The sequence below is a fragment of the Sminthopsis crassicaudata genome, chromosome 6 (assembly GCF_048593235.1).
Source record: "Sminthopsis crassicaudata isolate SCR6 chromosome 6, ASM4859323v1, whole genome shotgun sequence".
NCBI lineage: Eukaryota > Metazoa > Chordata > Mammalia > Dasyuromorphia > Dasyuridae > Sminthopsis > Sminthopsis crassicaudata.
The window spans coordinates 250,703,715-250,723,381 of record NC_133622.1 but is presented as its reverse complement, the minus strand read 5'-3'; the positions used below and the strand labels follow the sequence as shown (position 1 = coordinate 250,723,381).

At 58.4% G+C, this 19,667-nt stretch overlaps 1 protein-coding gene across 1 annotated transcript; it reads right to left on the bottom strand.

The window, feature by feature from the left end:
• Positions 1-431: 431 nt before the first annotated feature.
• On the bottom strand, positions 432-18,104 carry POLA2 (DNA polymerase alpha 2, accessory subunit). Its single transcript, XM_074273655.1, has 18 exons — positions 17,915-18,104; positions 17,162-17,286; positions 14,494-14,588; positions 14,321-14,378; positions 12,483-12,592; positions 9,596-9,789; positions 8,932-9,020; positions 8,330-8,485; positions 8,008-8,070; positions 7,693-7,735; positions 6,959-7,083; positions 6,540-6,578; positions 6,113-6,186; positions 3,556-3,664; positions 2,738-2,844; positions 1,866-1,925; positions 1,333-1,459; positions 432-819 (listed from the first exon to the last, which is right to left on the bottom strand). Exons 1-18 carry the CDS (start codon positions 18,009-18,011, stop codon positions 673-675), a joined length of 1,818 nt encoding a protein of 605 aa, XP_074129756.1. The 5' UTR covers positions 18,012-18,104; the 3' UTR covers positions 432-672.
• Positions 18,105-19,667: the final 1,563 nt, after the last annotated feature.

Here is a 19,667-nt window from a genome sequence, read left to right as displayed (position 1 = left end):
CCCAACGCAGGGGGCTCTGGAAAAGGTGAATGGGCACTTGACTCGGCCCTGCCTGCCAGCTCAGGGCCAGAACCTGTGGCAAAGGGCCGGGCTGGCATGGGCAGCTGGGAGCCGGGGCATGGGACATGCCGTCAAGGCTCCCTCTCTTCCTGGCCACGTGTGGCTCAGCATTGGGGCAAAGTGGCCGCCCCGGAGGATCCGGTACGGGGGGCTTCCTCCCTGACATGGCCCAGGGCCAGCTGCTCCCTTGAACTTGAGCAAGACATCGGGCAGGGAGCCCAGCAGCCCCGAGGGCCTGATGCCGCCGAGCCGAGCCTGCTGGGCAGGGATGAAGAGCGAGTGCCGCAGATGCTCCGATTTCTGTGCTCGGGCCGTGCAGGAGATACACTCTTAAGGGAGAACCCGAGACAGGAACACCCCGAGCCCCTCCGTCGGCTGGACATAAAGCAATTTAATTTTTCCAATGTCTTGTTTTTGTTCCATGTAACAAACATTCCCTTCCCTCCCCCAAATCGAGTGAGCAACGTCCACACTCGGGGCTGAGTGCAAACCATGTGGACCTGGCTGGCGGGGGAGGGGGAGCTGCTTCCTCCTGAGGGAGGGGTCCAGCAGCTCAGGCCAATGGCACCACAGAAGGGGGAGGTCACTCATGCTCCAGGCCCCAGAAGGGCTTCAGATCTTGACCACCTGGGCCGCTGTGCACGGACTCTTCCTCTCACCATTGGCAAGCTGCCTGCTGATGTACAGGCGCCCAAAGGTGCCCCCCACTTGCCCTTTGGTGAGGCGCCCAGGGTTCATGCAGACGCAACCCAAGACGTCCTGGAAAAGAAGGAGAAGCCGTGGGTCGGAGGCTCTGGGGGCTGAGAACGCCTTCTGATGGCACGTCGGGGCAGGGGATCCACCCGAGACCTCGCACCCAGATCTTCCTGCCCTCCTCCTAACAGCGCCACGGAGTGGCAGGAAGAAAGGGAGAAACTGAGGCTCGCCAAGGTCAGACAAGTCACAGAACTAGAGTCGGCCGTGGGTCCTCGGGTTTCAGAGCAGCCTCTCCCTGCGGGGCCGGCGGGGTGGGGATGCTGCAGCCCCATCCTATCCCTAGCACCGGGGGGCCTCCGGCCACCCGGCTCCCCAGAGATGGTGCTTCCCCCGCTAGGGTCAGCAAGAGCACTGCTGGGGGGGAGGGGTTGTACGTGTGCTTGTGTGTGCCCGTGCCTGGCGGGTGGGGGACACAATGCCGGAGCAGTCGGCACCCGGGAGGACGGCTGGCACTGCCCACCTCCCCCCCCAGGCCCTTCCTCGTGCACTTCCGTCGTACGCCACGACCCCACAAACCTTCACAAAGTATCTCAGCTCCGAGGGCGCGATGAGCACGTCCGGCGTGACCGGAAGCTGCGCGTAGGAATAAAAATGCTCATAGTCGATGCTCATCTCTTCGAAGGGCGGGTAGAGGGGGTAGAAGCTGCAGAGACAGAGAAAGAAGGTGGGCACGCCAATGTCGGGGCCAAGGCCCACAGAAGGGATGTCAGCTGATAGCTGGGGAAACTGAGGCACACAGAGGTGACTGGTTCTCCCATCACAGACAGCCGGGATCAGAGCCCAGACTAAAGGTAACTGGGGGGCGGGTCAGACACCCCATGATACTCTGTCCTGATCCAAACCCAGCACTCTCCTAACCCCCCAGCTCTCGCTTGCTCCTGCTGCCCCTCCCCACTCCCTAGGTTTGGGGGGGGTGCAGTGCAGGCTCAGGCCGCCGGCCTTCAGGCAGAACGTGAGTTCTGGCCATGGTCTGGCCGAAGCCTAGGCCCCCCTGAGGTCACTGCTCCCTCTAGCTAGTCGTGGGTGACTCTGGCAGCGGTCGGTCTCACCTCCTCTGGGTCAGGACGTGCTTGAGGATCCGGCTGAATCTGTCCGAGGCGCTGGACGAGCTGCGGAAGGAACACATGGGCCTGAGTGCCAGGCACGGGGCACGTGCTGCCAACCTGGGTGACTGGACTGGGAGGCTGCTCAAGGTGAGAGGCAGTGCCCGCAGGCCCTTCATGGGTGGGGCCTTTGCAGGTGGCAGGATGCCCGGGCCCCTCCCTCCAGAACTGAGGACCAACTTTTGGGAGGTCACGAAGACCCCGAAACAGAATTGGGCAAGCCCACTCCGACTTCCCGGTCAGCGCTGACCCGGCCAACGAGCACACGCCCAAGCGCTCGGTCCACGCCCGTTTGGAACATTCCTTCCCCTGGATGATGTGCCGAGGGCCGATGCCAAATCCAAACCCGGGACTTGGCCGGATGGGGTCTGTTCTCCTCCCAGAGCTGCCTGCAGTTCCAGGAAGAGAAGGCCCCGAGCCACGAAGCCTCCACTCCCCCTCGTGCATTTCCAACAGCTAGAGGCCGGAAACCTCAGAGAAATAAATCGTTGTCATCCCCCCCACCTGGTCGGGTTCCAGCTTGGGATGCTGGAGAGAAAGGATGGGGTGGGCCAGAATCAGAAAACTAGTTAACTGGGCCCCCCTCAATGAAGTCAGAAAGCAAAAGAGAAAGGAAAATTTGGGGACGCAGGCAAGCACGTGGGCCAAGGGAAGTGGACAGGCCAACGCACGTGACCACACCAGCTGGACGATGTCAAGATGACCGATGGCCACGGGCCCATCGGCCTCAGTGGGGAACGTGGCTGAGAAGAAAGCGTCACCGAGTGCTCCTCAGGCCATGGGGAGGGCCGGCCGGGAGCCCCCCAACTGTCTCTCACCTACTGATTTCCTCAGCTCCCATGTGAAACAGCAGGTCTGTTGAGGTCAAGCCCAAAATCACTCCGTTTATGGAGAGGATGCAGGGGTCAGACACGAAGTGCACGCGCTGGAGGGGGAAAAGGACAGACTGAAGGTTGGCACACTAAAGCAAGAGCGGCCCCCGGACCCACGAAAGGCTCTTTGAGGCCTCCTACAGGGCTGGGGGGTCCCCGAGGAAGGGAGCCCGAGACCGCTTACAGTAAGCCCAGGAAGGCATGGGTGGGCTAAAAGCAGATCTTTCTCTCCATCCTCCCCCACCTCCCCTGGCGGACAGCCTCTGCACAGAGCTGGTCTTAGGGGACTTTGGAGGGTCTTACTGAATCAAAGCCTGAATCAGAACTCCCCTCTCTGCTCCCCCCATCTTTCCTTGAAGACCCCATGGCTCTTGGGGAGGCCCATCACACTTGTGGGTGCCTCAGGGCTGCCCAGCCTTTCTGCCTTCTGAAAATGGCCTTCCTCGCAGTGGATAGAGCACTAGCCTTGAATTCAGGAGGACCCGAGTTCAAATTTGATCTCAGACACTTAACACTTCCTAGCTGTGTGACCCTGGGCAAGTCATTTAACCCCAGCCTCAGGAAATAAATGAATGAATGAATAAATAAATAAATAAAATGAAAATGGCCATCCTGCTTCTCACTCAGGGCTCCAGGTCCTTCCCCTGGCCCCAGCCGGGCCTTCCCATCTTAGACGCGTCAAGGGTTTCCCGAACCCTCCGACACGAGGATTTACATTAGCCTGGCTCCGTGGGGGTGGTGGGGTGGTGGTGTGTGTCTTGTACCTCTTTGTCCTCCTTTGGGAGCTCCAAACCGCTGAAGGGTGGCTGGGGGTACACGGGTCGATGGTTCACGTCTCGCAAGGACGGGACGAACACCAGGTGGGTGCCTGAGCTGCATGGCACGGAACAGAGGCACGGCCCGGTTAGGACAGGAGATGGCTGAACTTAAGGGGAGGTCTTTGGGGGGCCAGCCTCACGGGGCCTAGGGCAGGAATCCCGATTGTGCATCACTGGCCTGACGGGGGCCAGACCTCTGCAGAAGCACCCAGGGCCCGAGTCTGCTTTGCCAGGCTGTGTTTTTTGCCAAAAGGGTTTTGGGAGCAGATTGGGAATGGGGCGCGTGTGTGCCGAGGTCACACATGCAATCCGTGAGCTGACTGCGAGCCTCCCGTTCTGTCCTAATTCATGAGCCAGAGCAGCCGCTGGAGGCTCTCTCAGGGCCAACACGAGCTCCAAAGTGGCGGGCAGGCCGGGGCCTTGTCTGCAGGTCCGGGTGTTGGGCTCCGAGCCCGACTCGGGCTCTCGTTCTTACCAACTGGGTCGTTCTAAAGCCCTTTTCAGTTCTGGGATGTGATGGTCCTCGGACAACCCCGAGACGCCACATCCAACCTGAGTTTCTGCAGCGCACCCACCCTAGGGGGCGCAGAGGTGATTCCCACTCTCTGTTAGAGAAAGGTCTTGAGGGAGGGGTCTGGCAGAGACCAGACTCAGCTAATCCGGCTTTGGCGTTAAATCAGTCCCTTTGGCATCTGTCTTAGTAAAGTGGCACGAGGGCTTCCCACTGCTCCCTGGGAAAACTGGGCAGGAACTCCCCCCCCCTACCCCGGGACATGGATCCTTAAGCCAAACAACAGCTCATAACTAGCAGATAACCAAGACACTTTCTCAAGGGTCGACGAGAGCCCCTCCCTCCATTGGGAGACCTCAGCCCCCTCGGAGACCGCCAAAAAGCTTCAGAGCTACAGCAGCCAAGGACTTGAAGGATGGACTTTTTAGGGGGAAGAACGCCAAACCCTCCACCTTTAACTGTCTGCTGCACTGGCCATATAAAAGCAGGGAGGAGGAAACAAGAGACCAAGAAACCCATTTCCGTGGTTTCCATGAGCTGTCTGTGGCAGAGAAAGGGCTGTTGGGAAGGCAGTGGAGGTCATGTTGGGGCTCATGCTAAATCCCTTCACCCACAGCTCATTTTTCCCTCCCTGTGAGTCTTAGAGGAGAGTGTCCTGTAAACAGTAGGTACTCAATAAATGCCACTGACTGGAGCACCAGACACTGCTCTGCATATTCTAGGGAATGACTTGGGGGAAATCAGCCATTTGACAAGCCACCTCCCCGGGGGCTTTTGGACTACAGCTCTCGGGCCTGAAGGCTCCCATCAGTGAAGGTCACAGAGGGAGGTGGTGAGCCGGCTTCTGTGAGTGCTGTAGGGAGGCGGGCCCTGGGCCCTTCTGCGCCCTGTTCCCAGGGGGCGGCTGAGCGGTGCCCGGCCTCCCTGGAGGCCTTCAGAGAGCTTTTGTTAAGAGGAAACAGCCTGGCTGCCGGTGGTTACCACCCAACTGGAGGGGGAGGGACTGGCAAGAAAATGCCAGCTATGCTACGGGATTGCCCAATTTCACACCTCGCGGCGGGAAGGTTCCCACAGCCTCTCCCTCAGCCCCTCGGCATGGGAACCTGGGGGGCCCTTCTTCTCCTCGTAAGGGAAGCGGAGGGACACTCATCTGAGCACCGAGGAAAGTCCAGGGAATTTGGGAGGCCCCCCGCCCCCGGCTCTGGCAGCAGCAGAAAGTGCCTGGCGGTGCCGAGTACGGCCCCTGGGGAACAATGTGGCTCTGTTCTTTGTCCCGCTGCTCCCGGTACCACGGGGTGGAGGGAGGCCAGAACCAACTCCTCCCATGCAGGGATCTCGCCATGCTCAGGGGCCTGCTGACCCTTGGGAAGGCCCTGGGGAGCAGAACCAACACCTGCTGCAGCAGGCGAGGAGCCTGCGCCCGTGACCCATTCGTGCTGCTGTCCACGCTGGGCTCCTCGTGTCCCTCAGGAAACTTCTCACTGACACGCCCGAGGATCAGTTCCTTTGGTGGGCAAAGGCTGCGCCTCCGGTGCCTCTGTGGCTTGGACTGGCCTTTTCGAAGCTTGTTTCAGGAGCAAAGCTCTCTGCTCTCATAGTGAGGGAGCCCGCCCCTGACCCCTGAGAAAGCCTGTTTCCTGAATGACTTTCTCCCCCCAAAGCAGAACTGTGTTCTCTCCTCTGCATCTGCTCCGGCCCCTCGGCTGCTTGTGGGAAGAGCTCAGAACTCTAATTCAGTTCCGATAGGCTGCAGACCAACAGCGAGGGAGAGAGGCAGGCCCCAGAGGACATGGCAGGCTGGGGGGGAGGGCCGGCCTCTTGCTCTGAAGTTTCTCCTGGGGAGGAGGTCTCTTCCCAAGATGCTTGTGATGCATAAGACCCAGCTCCTCTCTCTGTGCTGAACAATCCCCCCTCCCCCCCCCCCGTCATACATATGGGAAAAACCCGGGGAGGCAGAAGTTCCTACGGGAGCTGGCGCACCCCCATCCTCACCTTCTCGTCCCTTCAATAATTGTCCTCAGACAATGTCTGAACACTTCCTCAAACGAGATGGTCAGCTGACAGTTCTGCAAGAAAGGAAAGCCGCGGCCCCTCGCTGCACAAAGCCAGCATTTCAAAACCAAGATGGGGCCGGGGGAGAGGCCAGAAAGCCCTCTGGGCCACTGGGAGAGCCCCAGGGGCAGGGCTGGAGGGCCCCAGGCCCCAGCCCTCTAAGCTGGCCACAGCAGGGACACGGATCTCACAGGGAAGGGGAAGCCAAGGCCTGGACGCCTCCGAAGGGGCCACCTTGCTAGGGGCTCGCTAGGGCCTCCCGGCATGGAGGGCCCTCAGGTCCCCACTGGGCCTAGGACATTCTCGAGCAGCCGACGCTCCCTGGCAGGCGGGGAGGCCGGAGGACTTCCCCGGGTGAGTTTCTTACCTCAACTTGTTCGTGCTTAGCATCCAGGAAAGGTCCCAGCTGCAAGGGAGAAACAAAGGCACAAGAGAGCAGATTAAAAGCGGGGCAAGTCAAGCAGTGGGGAACGAGGGAGGCCCTGGCCGGGAGGGCCTCCTAAGCCTGCAGCCTGCTGGCCAAGCGGATGGAGGCTGCTCTGAAGCCTATTTTAAGCCATGTGGAGCCAAGCTCCCAGAGCCCGGGCTCAGCACCCCGCGGTTACTTGGCCCTGCCTTTCTGGGGGGTGCCATCCTTGTGGGCATGGGGGACTGTTGTCAGACACCTCCCTTCAGTCACTTCTGTGTGATGCACAGGAGGGGGGAAGGAGCCAGTGCTCTCTGGGACTGGAGGCAGAGAGCCGGATCGGAGCGCCAGAAACCAGGAACAGGCCCCCAGAGCCTTACCAGGATGCACACGTCTGGCTGGTCTCTGCTGATGACACTGATCAGGTCCATCATGGGGTCGTAGGTGATGCTGTCAGACGTGGTGTAAGGCCCACAGGCCACCAGGAGCATCCGCTGGTCCAAGTCTGGAGGGAGGGAGAATGTGAATCAAGAGGCTCTGTCCATGTGGCCGGCTCCACTGCGCTCCTCGAGGAGCAGCCGAGCTCTGCCGGGAGCCTCTCCCAAGGTCCTCGGGCAGGGTCCGTCCCCTCTGCTGGGTCTTGCTGGGCCCCGATCCCTGACTCTGACTTCCTCCGGGGAGCATGAGGTGCCCTCCCCCAGGGTCTCACTTTGCCTGCAAAGGTCCCCATTTCTATCCAAAGAGTCTGGATTTCAATCTGTCCAGATCATGGCATTCTGAGAGATTTCATGCCCCAGGGGAGATTACAGCTCTTCTGCGGGGTGCTTCCCCGCAGGGGCCGGCCCACAGCAGAGCATCCTTGCTCCACCCCTGCTCTGCCCTCCTCAGGAAGTCTCTGGCTGTGGCTCCCACCGGTCCTCCAAGACACATCAGGCCTGGGCTATGCTCATGGGCTTCCCATCACTCCCTGGGGGCTGCGTGTGACGGGCCCCAGCTCCCTCCACCATGGAGGTCATGCTGGCCCCCCCCGGACTCTGCTGTGGGACGGAGAAGCCGCCCTCCGGGACATGGCCTGCAAAAAGCGGGCCTGGCTATTTTTCAAGTCCAAACTCACCTCCATCCTCTTCTGTGGGCTGGTAGAAAGGAAGAGGCGCTCCCTTAAAAACAAAACAAAGACCTGAGTCACGGCTCTTATTTCTTGCATTTGGACTGAGGAGCCCTGGGCTGGGGGCCTCCCTTTGGAAGCTTTCAAAGCACCCAACCCGTGCTGCCCATGACATGTGCTTGGGCGTGCTCCCTGCCACCCCAGGCCGCCCACAGTCACCAGCTACGCTCTTTGGTGCCTGAGAAGTGAAAAGGAGCATGATGGGTTCTGACAGACCAGGTGAGCTGTGGCTCCGGGAGGAGAGGCCCAGGGGGAGCTCATTACCTCATAGAGTTTGGTGGCGATGAACTTCTTCCCTGTTGTGTTGGTTCCTTCCATAACAACGATCTGAAACACAAGGAGCAGACCCCGTGACGGCGGGAGGTGAGGAAGGCCCGATGGCCCAGCAGGCCTCTCCGAAAGAAGCTCCTCTCAGCCTCTCTGCAGCATTCAGAGCAGACTCAGGTACGCGTGCCCTTGGCCATGTGACTGGCGCCGCCTCAGGCTTGGGGAGCACCTGGAAGGGGCCCCACTCCCTCCCACTGGTGCCAAGATCTGAGAGGCTGCTGCAATCCCGCATCCCACCAGGCCAGGCCGGGAGCCTCACCTGGCCAGGAAACAGAGAATATTCCTTGAGCTCAGAGAGATCCACTGGGATCTGCACCCCCAGGGAGTGCTCCCGGTCTCCTTCCAGAATCACCGACTTGGAGTTCAGTTTCCCATTGCTGTCACAACCAATTTGTCCCAGCAGAGTGATCGGCTCCTAGGGGAGAGGTGACAGGGTTGGTGGCGGCCGGAGACAGGGACTCCCCGCCCGTCAGAGCCGCGGAGGGAAACGAGCAAACAGGACCTAGCTCCTTGCCCCATCCTGCCCCAGGTGAACGCCAGAGCTCAGAAATGCCAACAGTCAGAGGTGAATCTGGGCAGGTCCCGTTAGTGTAGTCACATGTCGGGAAAGCACTGGCAGTGACCTGAGGCTGCGGGTGCCCTGTCCCCCGATGCCCACGTAGGCCCTGGCACTCGGTCCTGCAAACCCCTGGACACCGGGCACGTTCACCACGGCTTCCTCTGGCAGAGGGTGGGGCTCGTCTGTCTGGACATGTTCAAGAACAGACCCCAATGGGAAACCACCAAGCGTGTCTGGCCATGTGGGCTCAAGGGGGAATGTGAGGATGGCGGGGCAGATGCTCAGCACTGCCGCTCGCTCACCTGGGCCGGCACCGAAATGGGGCTAAAGGCCTCAATCTTATGAAGCTCCTTCAGTTCACAGCCGAGTTCCTCAATCCTGCAGGTGAGAACTGAAGCCGAGAGGATCAAAGATGTGAAGGGCCGGAGGAGGGAGCCCCTGTCCAAGGAGCTCTGGGGAGCTCGGTGCTGCCCGATGGGCGGCCCCAACCCCCCAACTCATCCCGGAGAAGCTCGCCCCTGCCCCTGCCAAGGGAAGTGGCTGAATAAGAACACCCACACTTTCGGCTTCTCCCAGCCCCCACGCTCATTACTAGAGAGCAGCCGGATCTGCCTCCCGAGCCTCAGCCTCCCAAACGGGGCTGTTGCCTTTCCCCAGGGGACGTCTCCCCCAAGAACCGCCAGGGGAAGGCAGGAGTCCTAAGAGCCTCGCCATGTTCCGATACGGAAACTGAAGGGTAAGGGATTTGCTTGGAGCAAAGCCTCGAGCCCAGGTCCTTTCGATTCCCGAAAGGGGTGTCTGGGGGAGAGTGAGGGGCGTGGCTGGCTTAGGTCTTGGCCCCGGACGGGCAGGCCACCCCTGCCACGGGGAGATGTCCACAAAGGCTGCCCCGAGCTTTCGCTCGACCCCAGATGGCCACTCTAAGTCCTGCCAGGGCTATCACCGGGGAGCCCGGGGGTGGATCACCTTCTCGGATGTCTGTGAACTTCTGGAACATGGACTTGTAGTTCCCAGTGAGGGCTCTGGCGGCATCCAAGACCTTCACGCTGAGGGGGCCGCCGCCTCCTTTCCCGGACCACGACATCCCCTGTGTGGAGCCAAAGGAGGCCACCACCTCCCCTCGGCTGCTTCGGGAGCTGTACTTCTGCGAGGGTGTGACACTGAGCAGAACAAAATGGGCCTTCCATTGGGCGCCAGGTTTGCCAGGCAGGGGCGCTACCACCCCGACTGCCAGGTTCTACCCGCTGGAGCAGGCCCCTGCTGAGAGTGACCGCTCGTCCCCATCCCTCAGCACGGCTCCGCTCCTGGTCCCCCATCCCCCGTCCGAGCCCCGCCCCAGGCTCTCCTCATCTCATCCCAGGCCTAGGCATTTACGGCCTGGTCTGGGGGGTGGAAGCCATACGGGCCCGGCTTGCCCTACCCTGGAGCCGAGCCGCCCCACAGGGCCTGGGACCACTGCTGACAATGGGGATGAGAGCGGGATGGCGCGGGAGGGGCCTGGGGACGCCAGCCCCTGCTCACACTGTGTCACTCAATCACTTCCCTTTTCCGGAGATGTGTTTCCTCTTAGAACAATGACAGTGTAGAAGCTGCTGAGGTCAGGGAACGCACAGAGTGGGAAGGACCATGAATCCAAGTCCTATTGAAACCACTGGCCTGACTGGTGAGCACTCAGCTTCCCTCCCTCCTCTTATGGAGCACTGGCGGATCTTCTCCCTAAGAATTGCTAGGCGGTCTTTCCTTCCCTGACATCCAGGCTTCCCAGGGCCCACCCATTGTCCTTATTCCTCCCTCCCGGTATCCCTAACAATAAGCTGAATTGCTCATCCATCCTACAGAAGCTGTCCTGTGGCCTTAAGTGTGTTCCGGCCACTGCCGGGTCCTTCCGCTGCACCTAGGCTGGCATCACCTGGAGGCCCTTCTCCTCCAGAGCTCTGGACCCAGGCAGGCCCGGCACCCAGCGGCACCTTCCCGTCCAAGGCACAAGGCTCATCTTGACAACTACTGTAGTTCTGCCCGCACTCCAGAGCCATGTTCTATACGTGAAAAGGATTTTAAAGAGGGAGAAAAGTTCAAAACTCACAAAGCTGAATCCGAGTCCTTTTCGGAGCCAAGCCTGGACATTATAATTACAATTCAGTTAAAGAAAAACCAAACAAGGCAACTCTTTGGACTGTTGAAATCCCACTGTATTTGTCACTCCTGGAGTGTGACTGGGGGTTATGGAAAAGCTACAAGTTCCCGAGTTTGTGTGTGTGTGGACAACGGGGAGAAGAGTAAGGGAAATACAGCTTTCCCCTACATCCGTAGGGAGAAGCACCAAATTATTCACGGCTCACGGGTCAGGGGGCAGTTAGCGGCTCAGTGGACAGAGCTGGGCCTGGCTTCACGAGGACCCGAGTACAAATCTGGCCTCAGACACAGACTAGCTATAAGACCCCGGGCAGGTCACTTCGCCCTGTCTGCCTCAGTTTCCTTATCCGTACAATGAGCTGGAGAAGGAAATTTATCTCTACCAAGAAAACTCTGTAGGAAAGACTAGTACGTGACCAAGCCTTGGACGTGGCCCCACAACAAAGCAGACTCTTCCTGAGAGGTTACCGTTAAAACTACAAAGCGCCACACCAGACCCTGGGATACCACACGGTTCTCCGGCTACGTCCATTGTGAACGGAAGTGAGCACCGTCTACTAGAGTCAGTATAAACTGCCAACCGCTCCTGTGGCTCCAGAGGCCAGAGCCACGAACGCCCTGTTTGGCCTTCAGAGCCTTTATCTCCTCCTCGCTTCCAGCTTCCTCACACCTCGACCCATCCGGCCTCGCAGCCGTTCTACAAACAAGACCCTCCACCTCTCCGCTCCACACATTTTCTGCAGCCGTTCCCCGGGCCTGGATCATTCGACTTCCTCTGTTTTGACTTCCGATTTCCCCGGCTTCCACAGGAAGCCTTGCCCTCTCCTCCTTACTCCCAGTACCTTCCCTGGCTGATTACTTTTTATTGAGCCCTCCCCCCATTAGATCCTACGCTCTCTGAGGGCAGGACCTATCTTTTTAGCTTTCTTTGCAGCCGGTGCCTGGCATAGAGCAGGCGCTTGATCAGTGCTTGCTAATTCACTGTTCTAGGAAAAGGAGGCCAGCCACAAAGGGAGGCAGACACACAGGAAGCGTCCCATGAGTAAGTGACCTGGCTCTCTGCTACGCCTTGGCCTATACAGGCCAGAGAGCGGGGAATGGCCTCCCGAGGTTGGGGAAGTGGCTTGTTTGGGGCAGCAAGTGGCTGAGTGGGGGGGTGGAAGCCTGGTCCTCGGACGCCTGAGCCCGGGAGCGTTCGGGATGCTCTTCCACACCGGGCGTCTCTGAGTGACAGAGCTCCTCGCTTCGGAATCATAAACCAGCCTTTGTGGGTGAGCGCGATGATCTCACCATCAGCCAGCCTGGAGCTGTCGTGGCCAGGAAATGTCCCAGCTTCGAGTAATTTGAGTGAGGACAAGAAGTAGGTTATGTAACATTATAGGCGCTGATTAGATTCCTTTAAAAACTTCTAAAAGTAACAGCTCCCAACCCTTTGGCCATTTTTGAATATAGCCAACAAGAGAAGCAGGTTAAATCCTATTGGAACCAGCTGGCAGGTCACTATCAGCAGCTCCTTATCTTGGAAGGAAGCCCTTGAAAACTGGGTGGGAACCGAATTTCTTCAATGACTCTAGATACAGTAATTTTCCACAGGGAAAGGAAGAGCCGAGAGGGTGGGTGCCGGCCCAGCAGAGGGGCAGGGCGGTCAGGGCATGAAACAAGGTTTTGTGCACAGTCCCCCTAGTTCTTGGACGTCACAGAAGAGAATGTGATCCCCTACCTTGGAGAGAAGCTGGAGGGAGAGAAGAGCAGGTGGGGACTTCGAGCTGCTGACACGTTCCGCTTGGACTGGGGGGTCTCCGGGGTGCTGACGCTGCGCTTCTGGGAACCCTGGAATGAGATGCACATCAAGGGCCACACTGCTGACCAAGCGCAAAGTCTCGAGAAGCAAAGAAAGGGAGAGTCTGCAAATGAATGAGGGACTGGGCTGCATTAGCTCTCTGGATGCCCAGACTAGCCCTTTTGGGGCAGCTTGTCCAAAACAAGGATGCAAACCCCCATTTTCAAGGCACACGTACTAATACTAATTTCACCAAAAGCCCCGTTCTGCTGGCTCACGGTGGTCAGGAGGCCCTGGGCCTTCGTAGGCTTCCTAAGGTTCTTCCTAAGAAGAACCACCCTGTGACAATATGGGACAGGGATTGAGAATGTGTCTGCAGGATAAAGGTCAGCTCAGTTAAACTTGTAGCAGTCCAAGAGTAGGCTAGCTTCTGGGGGATTAATTTTAGGTCACAAACCACCTCTAAAAGCAGGATCTGCACCGATAGTCCCAAACCCTGAAAGCCTCTCTCTCTCTCTTTTGTTTTTCGGTGAGACACTGAGGGTAAGTGATCTGTCTAGGGTCACACTGCTAGTAAGTGTTAGGTGTCTGAGGCTGGATTTAAACTCAGGTGCTCCTGACTTCAGAGCTGGTGATCCGTCTACTGCGTCATCTAGCTGCCCATAAACCCTGGAAATCTCAAAAAGGTACAAGACGGGAACATTTCTCCTGCTGACTCCTGGGTGACCAGAAGGCCTCCTTCTTCTCCCCCCACCTCTGGCCTGCCATCAGTTTTTTGGCACAGGCTATCTTGACCTGACAAGAGTTTTCTGAGATGGGCGGGGGCCAAGTTTCCCCTCCTTTTTAGTAGTTTATTTGTTCGATCTTTTTAAATCAAAAAAATGGAATGATTCCAGCCAGTCATTGTCAACTCCCGTGTGGAGAGGAAGCGAAGGTCCCGTACCTTAGGTTCGCCTCCGAATTCGGTATTTTACGCTTAAATTGAAGGCCAGGAAGGAGCCTTGGTCTGTGAGGAAAATCTGCTGGAATGCTGAGAATCCACATTCTCTAACTAAGTTTGCCAGACCGTAGACAAGAGGAAAAATGGGGCTCTGCTTTCCCTGGGGGAGGCCGGGGAATAATTTGGCTGAAAAGGAAGATTGATTAAAAAATTTCTGCCTGCAACTGGAGCCAAAGCCAGAGGTGGAGGCGGAAGCAGGGGCAGAGGCTGTCCTGGGGCTCCTCCTAGAGGCTCATTAAAAAAGAACATCTCCAAATGTCTCTAACACTTTTTAATTTCAAGACTGGTTTCTGGTTTCCCCAAATCAAGGGAGCAATAATGCTACCACCCAGCAGCCTCCTGCTCCCTGTCAAGGCAGGCGCCTTCCCTCCGTCGATACTCCCCAATTCCTTCTGTCGAGAGCTCGTTCTCTCCCCTTAGACTGGAAGCTCACTGAGGGCACTGTATCCCTAGAGCTCAGCACACTGCCTGGTACACAGTAAGCACTTAATACATGCTTATTCACTGATGGATATAGGTACAATTTCACATGGTGAGCACAGTTTTAAATGACAAAAATCTTAAGTGATTAAAAACTCCCCAAACCAAAGCAAACCTTTTCCAAATGAGGACCTTCTTGGATGGTGTATGGATGGACCCCACCTTGAGCCGAAGAGGGACAAGGTCAAACTCACATTTACCTCCTCTCCCTGGACGTGACTGCTAAAGAGAGCAGGCCCTCGGACTGTGGGGAGTAGCGGGTTCGAATGATGAGCTTTTGGGAGAAGCGTCCACTCACCTTGGAGGGCGTTGCGTACGAGTTCAGGAGGGTCTCCTCTTTGGCTTCAACATCAATCCTGAACGTCAGAGTTACGGAAAACAACGGATGGATGGTGAGCCCCGAGCCGAGCGCCCAGAGGCCGGGGCTCGGGACACGCTGCCGGTGCCCGCCTCCTTGCTGGAAAAGGATACAGCTCTTGAATGGACACGATGTCCCAGACCCCCGGGGGGCCGCTGTCCTTCTTGGGGGCGCTGTGCCGAGCCTTGGCTATCCTTTTGATCAGAAACTGAGGAAGGAAGGAAGGTGGTGATTCGGTGATGGTCCAAGTCCCCAGCGCTAGCTCCCTTTTGATAAACGGATAGTAAGAGCCAGGGAAGACAAGAACAGAGTGCCTGCCCTGGCAGGGCTGACAGTCCAGGAGGCGGATAAGGCACAGAGAGAAACAGGAAGAATCTGGGCAGATTTCCTGGAGGGAAATCACGAGCCGTGGTTGGAAACGCTGGCGCTGGGAGACTTGAGATCGCCAAAATCTCCTCAAGTTTCCTCAGATTTCTAAACTTTTTAGACTGATGGAGCCACAGGCCTGGTTGGGAGCGACTGTATCGTCCCAGAAGAGGCGATCGGGGGAGGCAGATGTGCCAACAAGAACCCCAAGACTTCAAACGGGGGAGACGAGGCTGCCACCATGGACGGGCACGATGTCAGCGCCTCGTTTTAATTTGCTAAGTTTAAGGGATTGTGGCCATTCTAGACCAGGGCTGGAGATCCGTGTGCCGGTGCGGTGCCATGGGCGAGGGCTGATGCCAGAAAAGAGTAAGGACAGACCCGGGACAGACCAGGGTGGGGCCCACGAAGGGGAGGAGCTAGCAAAGACAGGTGGGAGGGGACCAGAAGTCCAAGGAGAAAAGGGGATCCAATAGGGAGGGTAGTGAGCAGCGCCCACAGCCAGGGCCCGGGGGGCTGGAGGGCACGGTGTTAGGAGAGTGGAAGCCAGGAAGGAACCAAGGAATGACCAAGTTCTCTCCTCAAAGGGTTCGCCCAAGATCAGAGAGGCCAGAGTGCAGAGGCTGAACAGAAGGGAGGAGAGGAAGGATGGGCGTCTTCACAGCAGCGAAATGGAAGATGGGATGGTCCAAGGAAGGCCGGGCCTTATCTGGAGACAAGGAGCCAGCCAAGAGGCACAGGCCCGGACCCTTGGAGGGAAGCAGAGAACACGTGGACGGGCGAGGCTGGCCCAAGCTCAGAGCAGAGATCGCCGCTCCTTGCTGGCCGGAGGAAGTAGGAATGAGCAGGGGAGGCTGCAGAGGGACTGCCACCAGAGCCTGTCAGCCAGCCGTTGTGGCCACCTCCTCCAGCCCGTGGCGGACCGAGGTGGCTTTTTGGAGTGTCTAGAAGAGTCAATGCTGCACGCATCAGACAAAATGACATTCAGGCCCTCTGGGGCCGGGCAGCGATGCCCCTGACTGCATCGGAGGGAACCAACTCTGCCTCCTGAATGTGGCCGGTGCCAGCCCACCTCCACACGCATCCAGCAGGGGGCGGCGCCTCTGCTCTCATCTAGAGACCCGGCAGCTGGGGAGAGATCAATTAGCCAGATTCTTCATTTTCTGAATGCTCCCGTACAATCCTTCTGGCACACCGTCGTGCCACGAGAAGTGGTGGCCAGATGGACACAGAAGCCTGAAGCAAAGTACAGCACCGAGCACCAAGAAAACCCGAGGAGGCAAGGGTCCCGGCAATTATTACACACACACTTACAAACAACACGTCTCCACTCCTTTAAAGAGGGGAAGGCATTTTCTGGAATATTGCTGAGAAAGTCCTATTTTTTCACGTGCTGACCCGTTTTCCCTTCCCTCCTTTCTCTCTCCTCCCCTTCCCTCCCTCCCTTCCCCTTCCTTCCTCTAAGGGCAGCTAGGTGGCCCAGGAGGTAAAGCGATGGTCCTAGAGTTAGGAGGCCCGGGGTTCAAATCCAGCCTCAGACTGGGATGCACTAGCTGTGTGACCCTGGGCAAGTCACTTAACTCTACCTCACCAAAAAAAAGTTGTAATGCCAGCTCTCTGGGAGGGGGGATCAGGAAGGATATAAGGGGGAATTGAAGTGATATGAAAAAGGGGCAGCTAGGGGGCGCAGTGGAGAGAGCACCAGCCCTGAATTCGAGTTCAATCTGGTCTCAGACACTTAACACTTCCCAGCTGTGTGACCCTGGGCGAGTCACTTAACCCCAGTCTCAGGAAAAAAAAAAGTATCTATGAAAACAAAAAAAGTAATCAGGACAATTTTATCTTAAAAAGAAAACCCGTGGGCTCTCCCCAAAGCTGTCCTTGGAAAAATGTGCTGTTCACCCCGGCTGTGCTCAACAGCTAATGTGACAGGTGGGGCTTCCTGAGGAAGATGTAAGCGGCGCCAAACACAAGATAGCTGGCCACAGGGGAGACGCATTAAGAGGTTGTGAAAGCCGTGAAAACACAAAGCTGCTGGGCCCCGGGGTTTCTGGGGTTCTCCGGACAGGCGAGGCCGCTTCCGCCTCCCACACTTTCAGCTCAGGAGAAAAACCCGACCCCAGGGCAAGGACTGGGGAGTGATCCCTGAGGTTAAAAAAAGCCCGAGATGCCCCAGGTACAGGAAGATGGGCTCAGGCCCGGGGACTGGCAGCCATGGCGATGGGGGAGGAGCTAGGGGACGGGGTCAGTGTGCAGGGGCAGGAAAAGAACCAGACCAGTGGGAGGGGCTTTCTCAGCCAGTCAGTAGCTGGGAGGGGGAGCATCCTCCCGGTGAGTGACACCTCAGCGCTCAGGGTGCAGGGGAGGGAGGAGGAGAGCTCACCTTCCGGACTCCTTTAGGCCGTGGGCTCTTACCTCGTTCTCAAAGGAGTGGAGGTTCTCCAGGGTGAGATAGACTCTGCCCGTGTTGCTGCTGAAGGCCACCAGCTCGGCCACCAGCTGGTCCTCCGTCTGCCGGTACAGGGGGCACAGCTCCATCACTGCGGGACGGGGCGAGTGAGGGGCAGCGGCAGCCTCCTCCCCTCCCCCAACCGAACCTTTCTGGCCAGTTACCCCGGCCCCCTCCCATCCTCCCCGGCCGGACATCAGACCGACAGAAGCCAGGAAGAGCAGGGGGAAGGGCGGAGAAGGGAGCAGGGCTGTGGCCCCCGGGGCTGGAGGGCTGCATCGGTCCCTGGCACCCAGCGCCTCTCCTCACACGGGAGACAAGCCAACGGGCATTTAGTATGCGCCTTTGTGTACCAGGACCCCTGCTACATGCTGGGGGAGGGGTACAAAGAGGTTAAAGGTGACCGTCTGGGGGCAGGCTGGGACTTCATATACAGCACGCACTTAAGCGCTTCCTCCCGTCACCCAGCGGGTGCTGGTACCACAGGCGGTCAAGTCAATAAGATGAGCCCTACTCTGCAGAGCCCAGCTCCGGCGGGGCGGGGCAGTCTCTCACACACACGCCCGCGCACCTATGCAAGCGGTCCTGGGAGTGGGGGGAGGGGGCGGGGCGGCGGGGCCCGAGGAGGGGAGGACGTTCCGGTGGGGGCAGCTGGGGCAAAGGCTCGGCGAGGGGAAGGAGAGGGGGCAAGCCTGGGGGGTGCCGGCCCCCGCACTCACGCTTCTCGTAGGCCGCCTCCTCGCAGTCCAGGCCGAACATCTGCAGTTCGGCGGCCAGGCGCTCGGCCGACACGGAGCCGGCGCCCCCAGGCCCCATCCCGCCGCCCGGCCCCGACCCCGGCCCCGAAACACACTCTGGAAGAGTTAGGAAGAATTAAAAAAAACCCGCCAAACTCCTCCGTGCGCAGGCGCCCTGCCCCGCGAGCCTCCGGCCGGCCCCTTTTCTCTACTCCCGCGTGCGTGCGCACCGCCCACCCCATCTGGCCCCTCCGGTTCGCGAGTCCTGCCGGGCGCAGGCGCGCAGGGTGCCGGCGGCAAGAGGGGAATGCGCACGCGCAGGGCACCAGTGAGGAATACGGGGCGGAGTCCCTCTCACTCCCTCCCTGCCGTAAACCCCGCCTCCGGTCCCTCCGCCCCTCGGGGAACGCTATTACCCCGTGGGCAAAAGCTTTGCCCGCCGCGTCCCTGACCGCCTCTCACCGGGCCCCTCCTTCCCCTCACTCGGCGAGCAACCGGCCGAGGACCCCCGAAGCCCGCGTGTCTGAGCGCTCTCTCCCCGCACCAGCGGGAGTGTCCCCCTCCCCCCCGCCGGGAGCGTGACTCCGCCGCCTTTGGCGGCCACGGAAGCCTTCCACCACCCGGCCTCACTCCCCCTCCGGTTTCTCAGTCCCCAGGGGGCGCTCCCGCTCACGGCTGGGGCTGCAGCGCTCGGCTCCCCACGGAAGGTCATGGCGGGACCTCGCAGACCGAACCTACTCCGGTTACAGAATAAAACGGGCGCGCCGGCTGCCGGGAGGCTCTCTCCGGGCCGGGCCGGCCTCCCTGCGATGGGAAAGCCCGCGACAGCCCGGACTCGGGCAGCACCTCCCGGGGCTTGTCCCCGGGGGCGGGCAGAGCCGGATTCAAGCGCGGGCCCGGCTCCCTTTCCCAAAAGCAGAAGCGCGCGCTCCCACAGTGGGATGCTTTTTCTCTATATTTTTATTTTCCCCGTCACATTTTTTTACATTTATTTTTAAAACTTGGATTTCCAGATTCTCTCCATTCCTCTTCCTCCCACTGAAAAGACACAGGACAGTTAAACAACCTATCCATGAAAAAGCCCCATAGATCTTCCCCCCAAAGCCTCAAATAAAGTAAAAATGCTTCAATCTATACCCAACACAACCCCCCCCTCCATTCTTTATTCGAATATGCACAGCATTTCCCATCCTAGGCCCTTCAGATAGACTTGGGTCATTGTATGGGCAAGAATTAGAAAAGGTGCAATTTTCTTTCTTTCCCTCCCTCCCTCCTTCCTTCCTTCCCTCCCACCCTCCTTCCTCTCTCCTCCCTCTTTCTTCCTCCCTCCCTCCTTCCTTCTCTCTCTCTCTCTCTCTCTCTCTCTCTCTCTCTCTCTCTCTCTCTCTCTCTCTCTCTCTCTCTCTCTCTCTCTCTCTCTCTCTCTCTCTCCTTCCTTCCTTCCTTCCTTCCTTCCTTCCTTCCTTCCTTCCTTCCTTCCTTCCTTCCTTCCTTCCTTCCTTCCTTCCTTCCTTCCTTCCTTCCTTCCTTCCTTCCTTCCTTCCTTCCTTCCTTCCTTCCTTCCTTCCTTCCTTCTTCCTTCCTTTCTTTCTTTCTTTCTTTCTTTCTTTCTTTCTTTCTTTCTTTCTTTCTTTCTTTCTTTCTTTCCTTCTTTCCTCTCTCTCTCTCTCTCCTTCTTTCCTTCTTTTTTCTTTCTTTCATTTCTTTCTTTCCTTTTCATAAAAGCCAAATTGTG

What these genes read in the sequence shown, in the direction of transcription:
- POLA2 (XM_074273655.1), bottom strand. Translation starts at nt 18,011, where the DNA reads ATGGGGCCTGGGGGCGCCGGCTCCGTGTCGGCCGAGCGCCTGGCCGCC. An exon ending in ATCGTGTCCATTCAAGAGCT is followed by an intron (nt 14,379 to 14,493) that starts GTATCCTTTTCC and finishes TCTGACGTTCAG; the next exon opens with GATTGATGTTGAAGCCAAAG. An exon ending in AGCTGAGATACTTTGTGAAG is followed by an intron (nt 820 to 1,332) that starts GTTTGTGGGGTC and finishes CTTCTTTTCCAG; the next exon opens with GACGTCTTGGGTTGCGTCTG.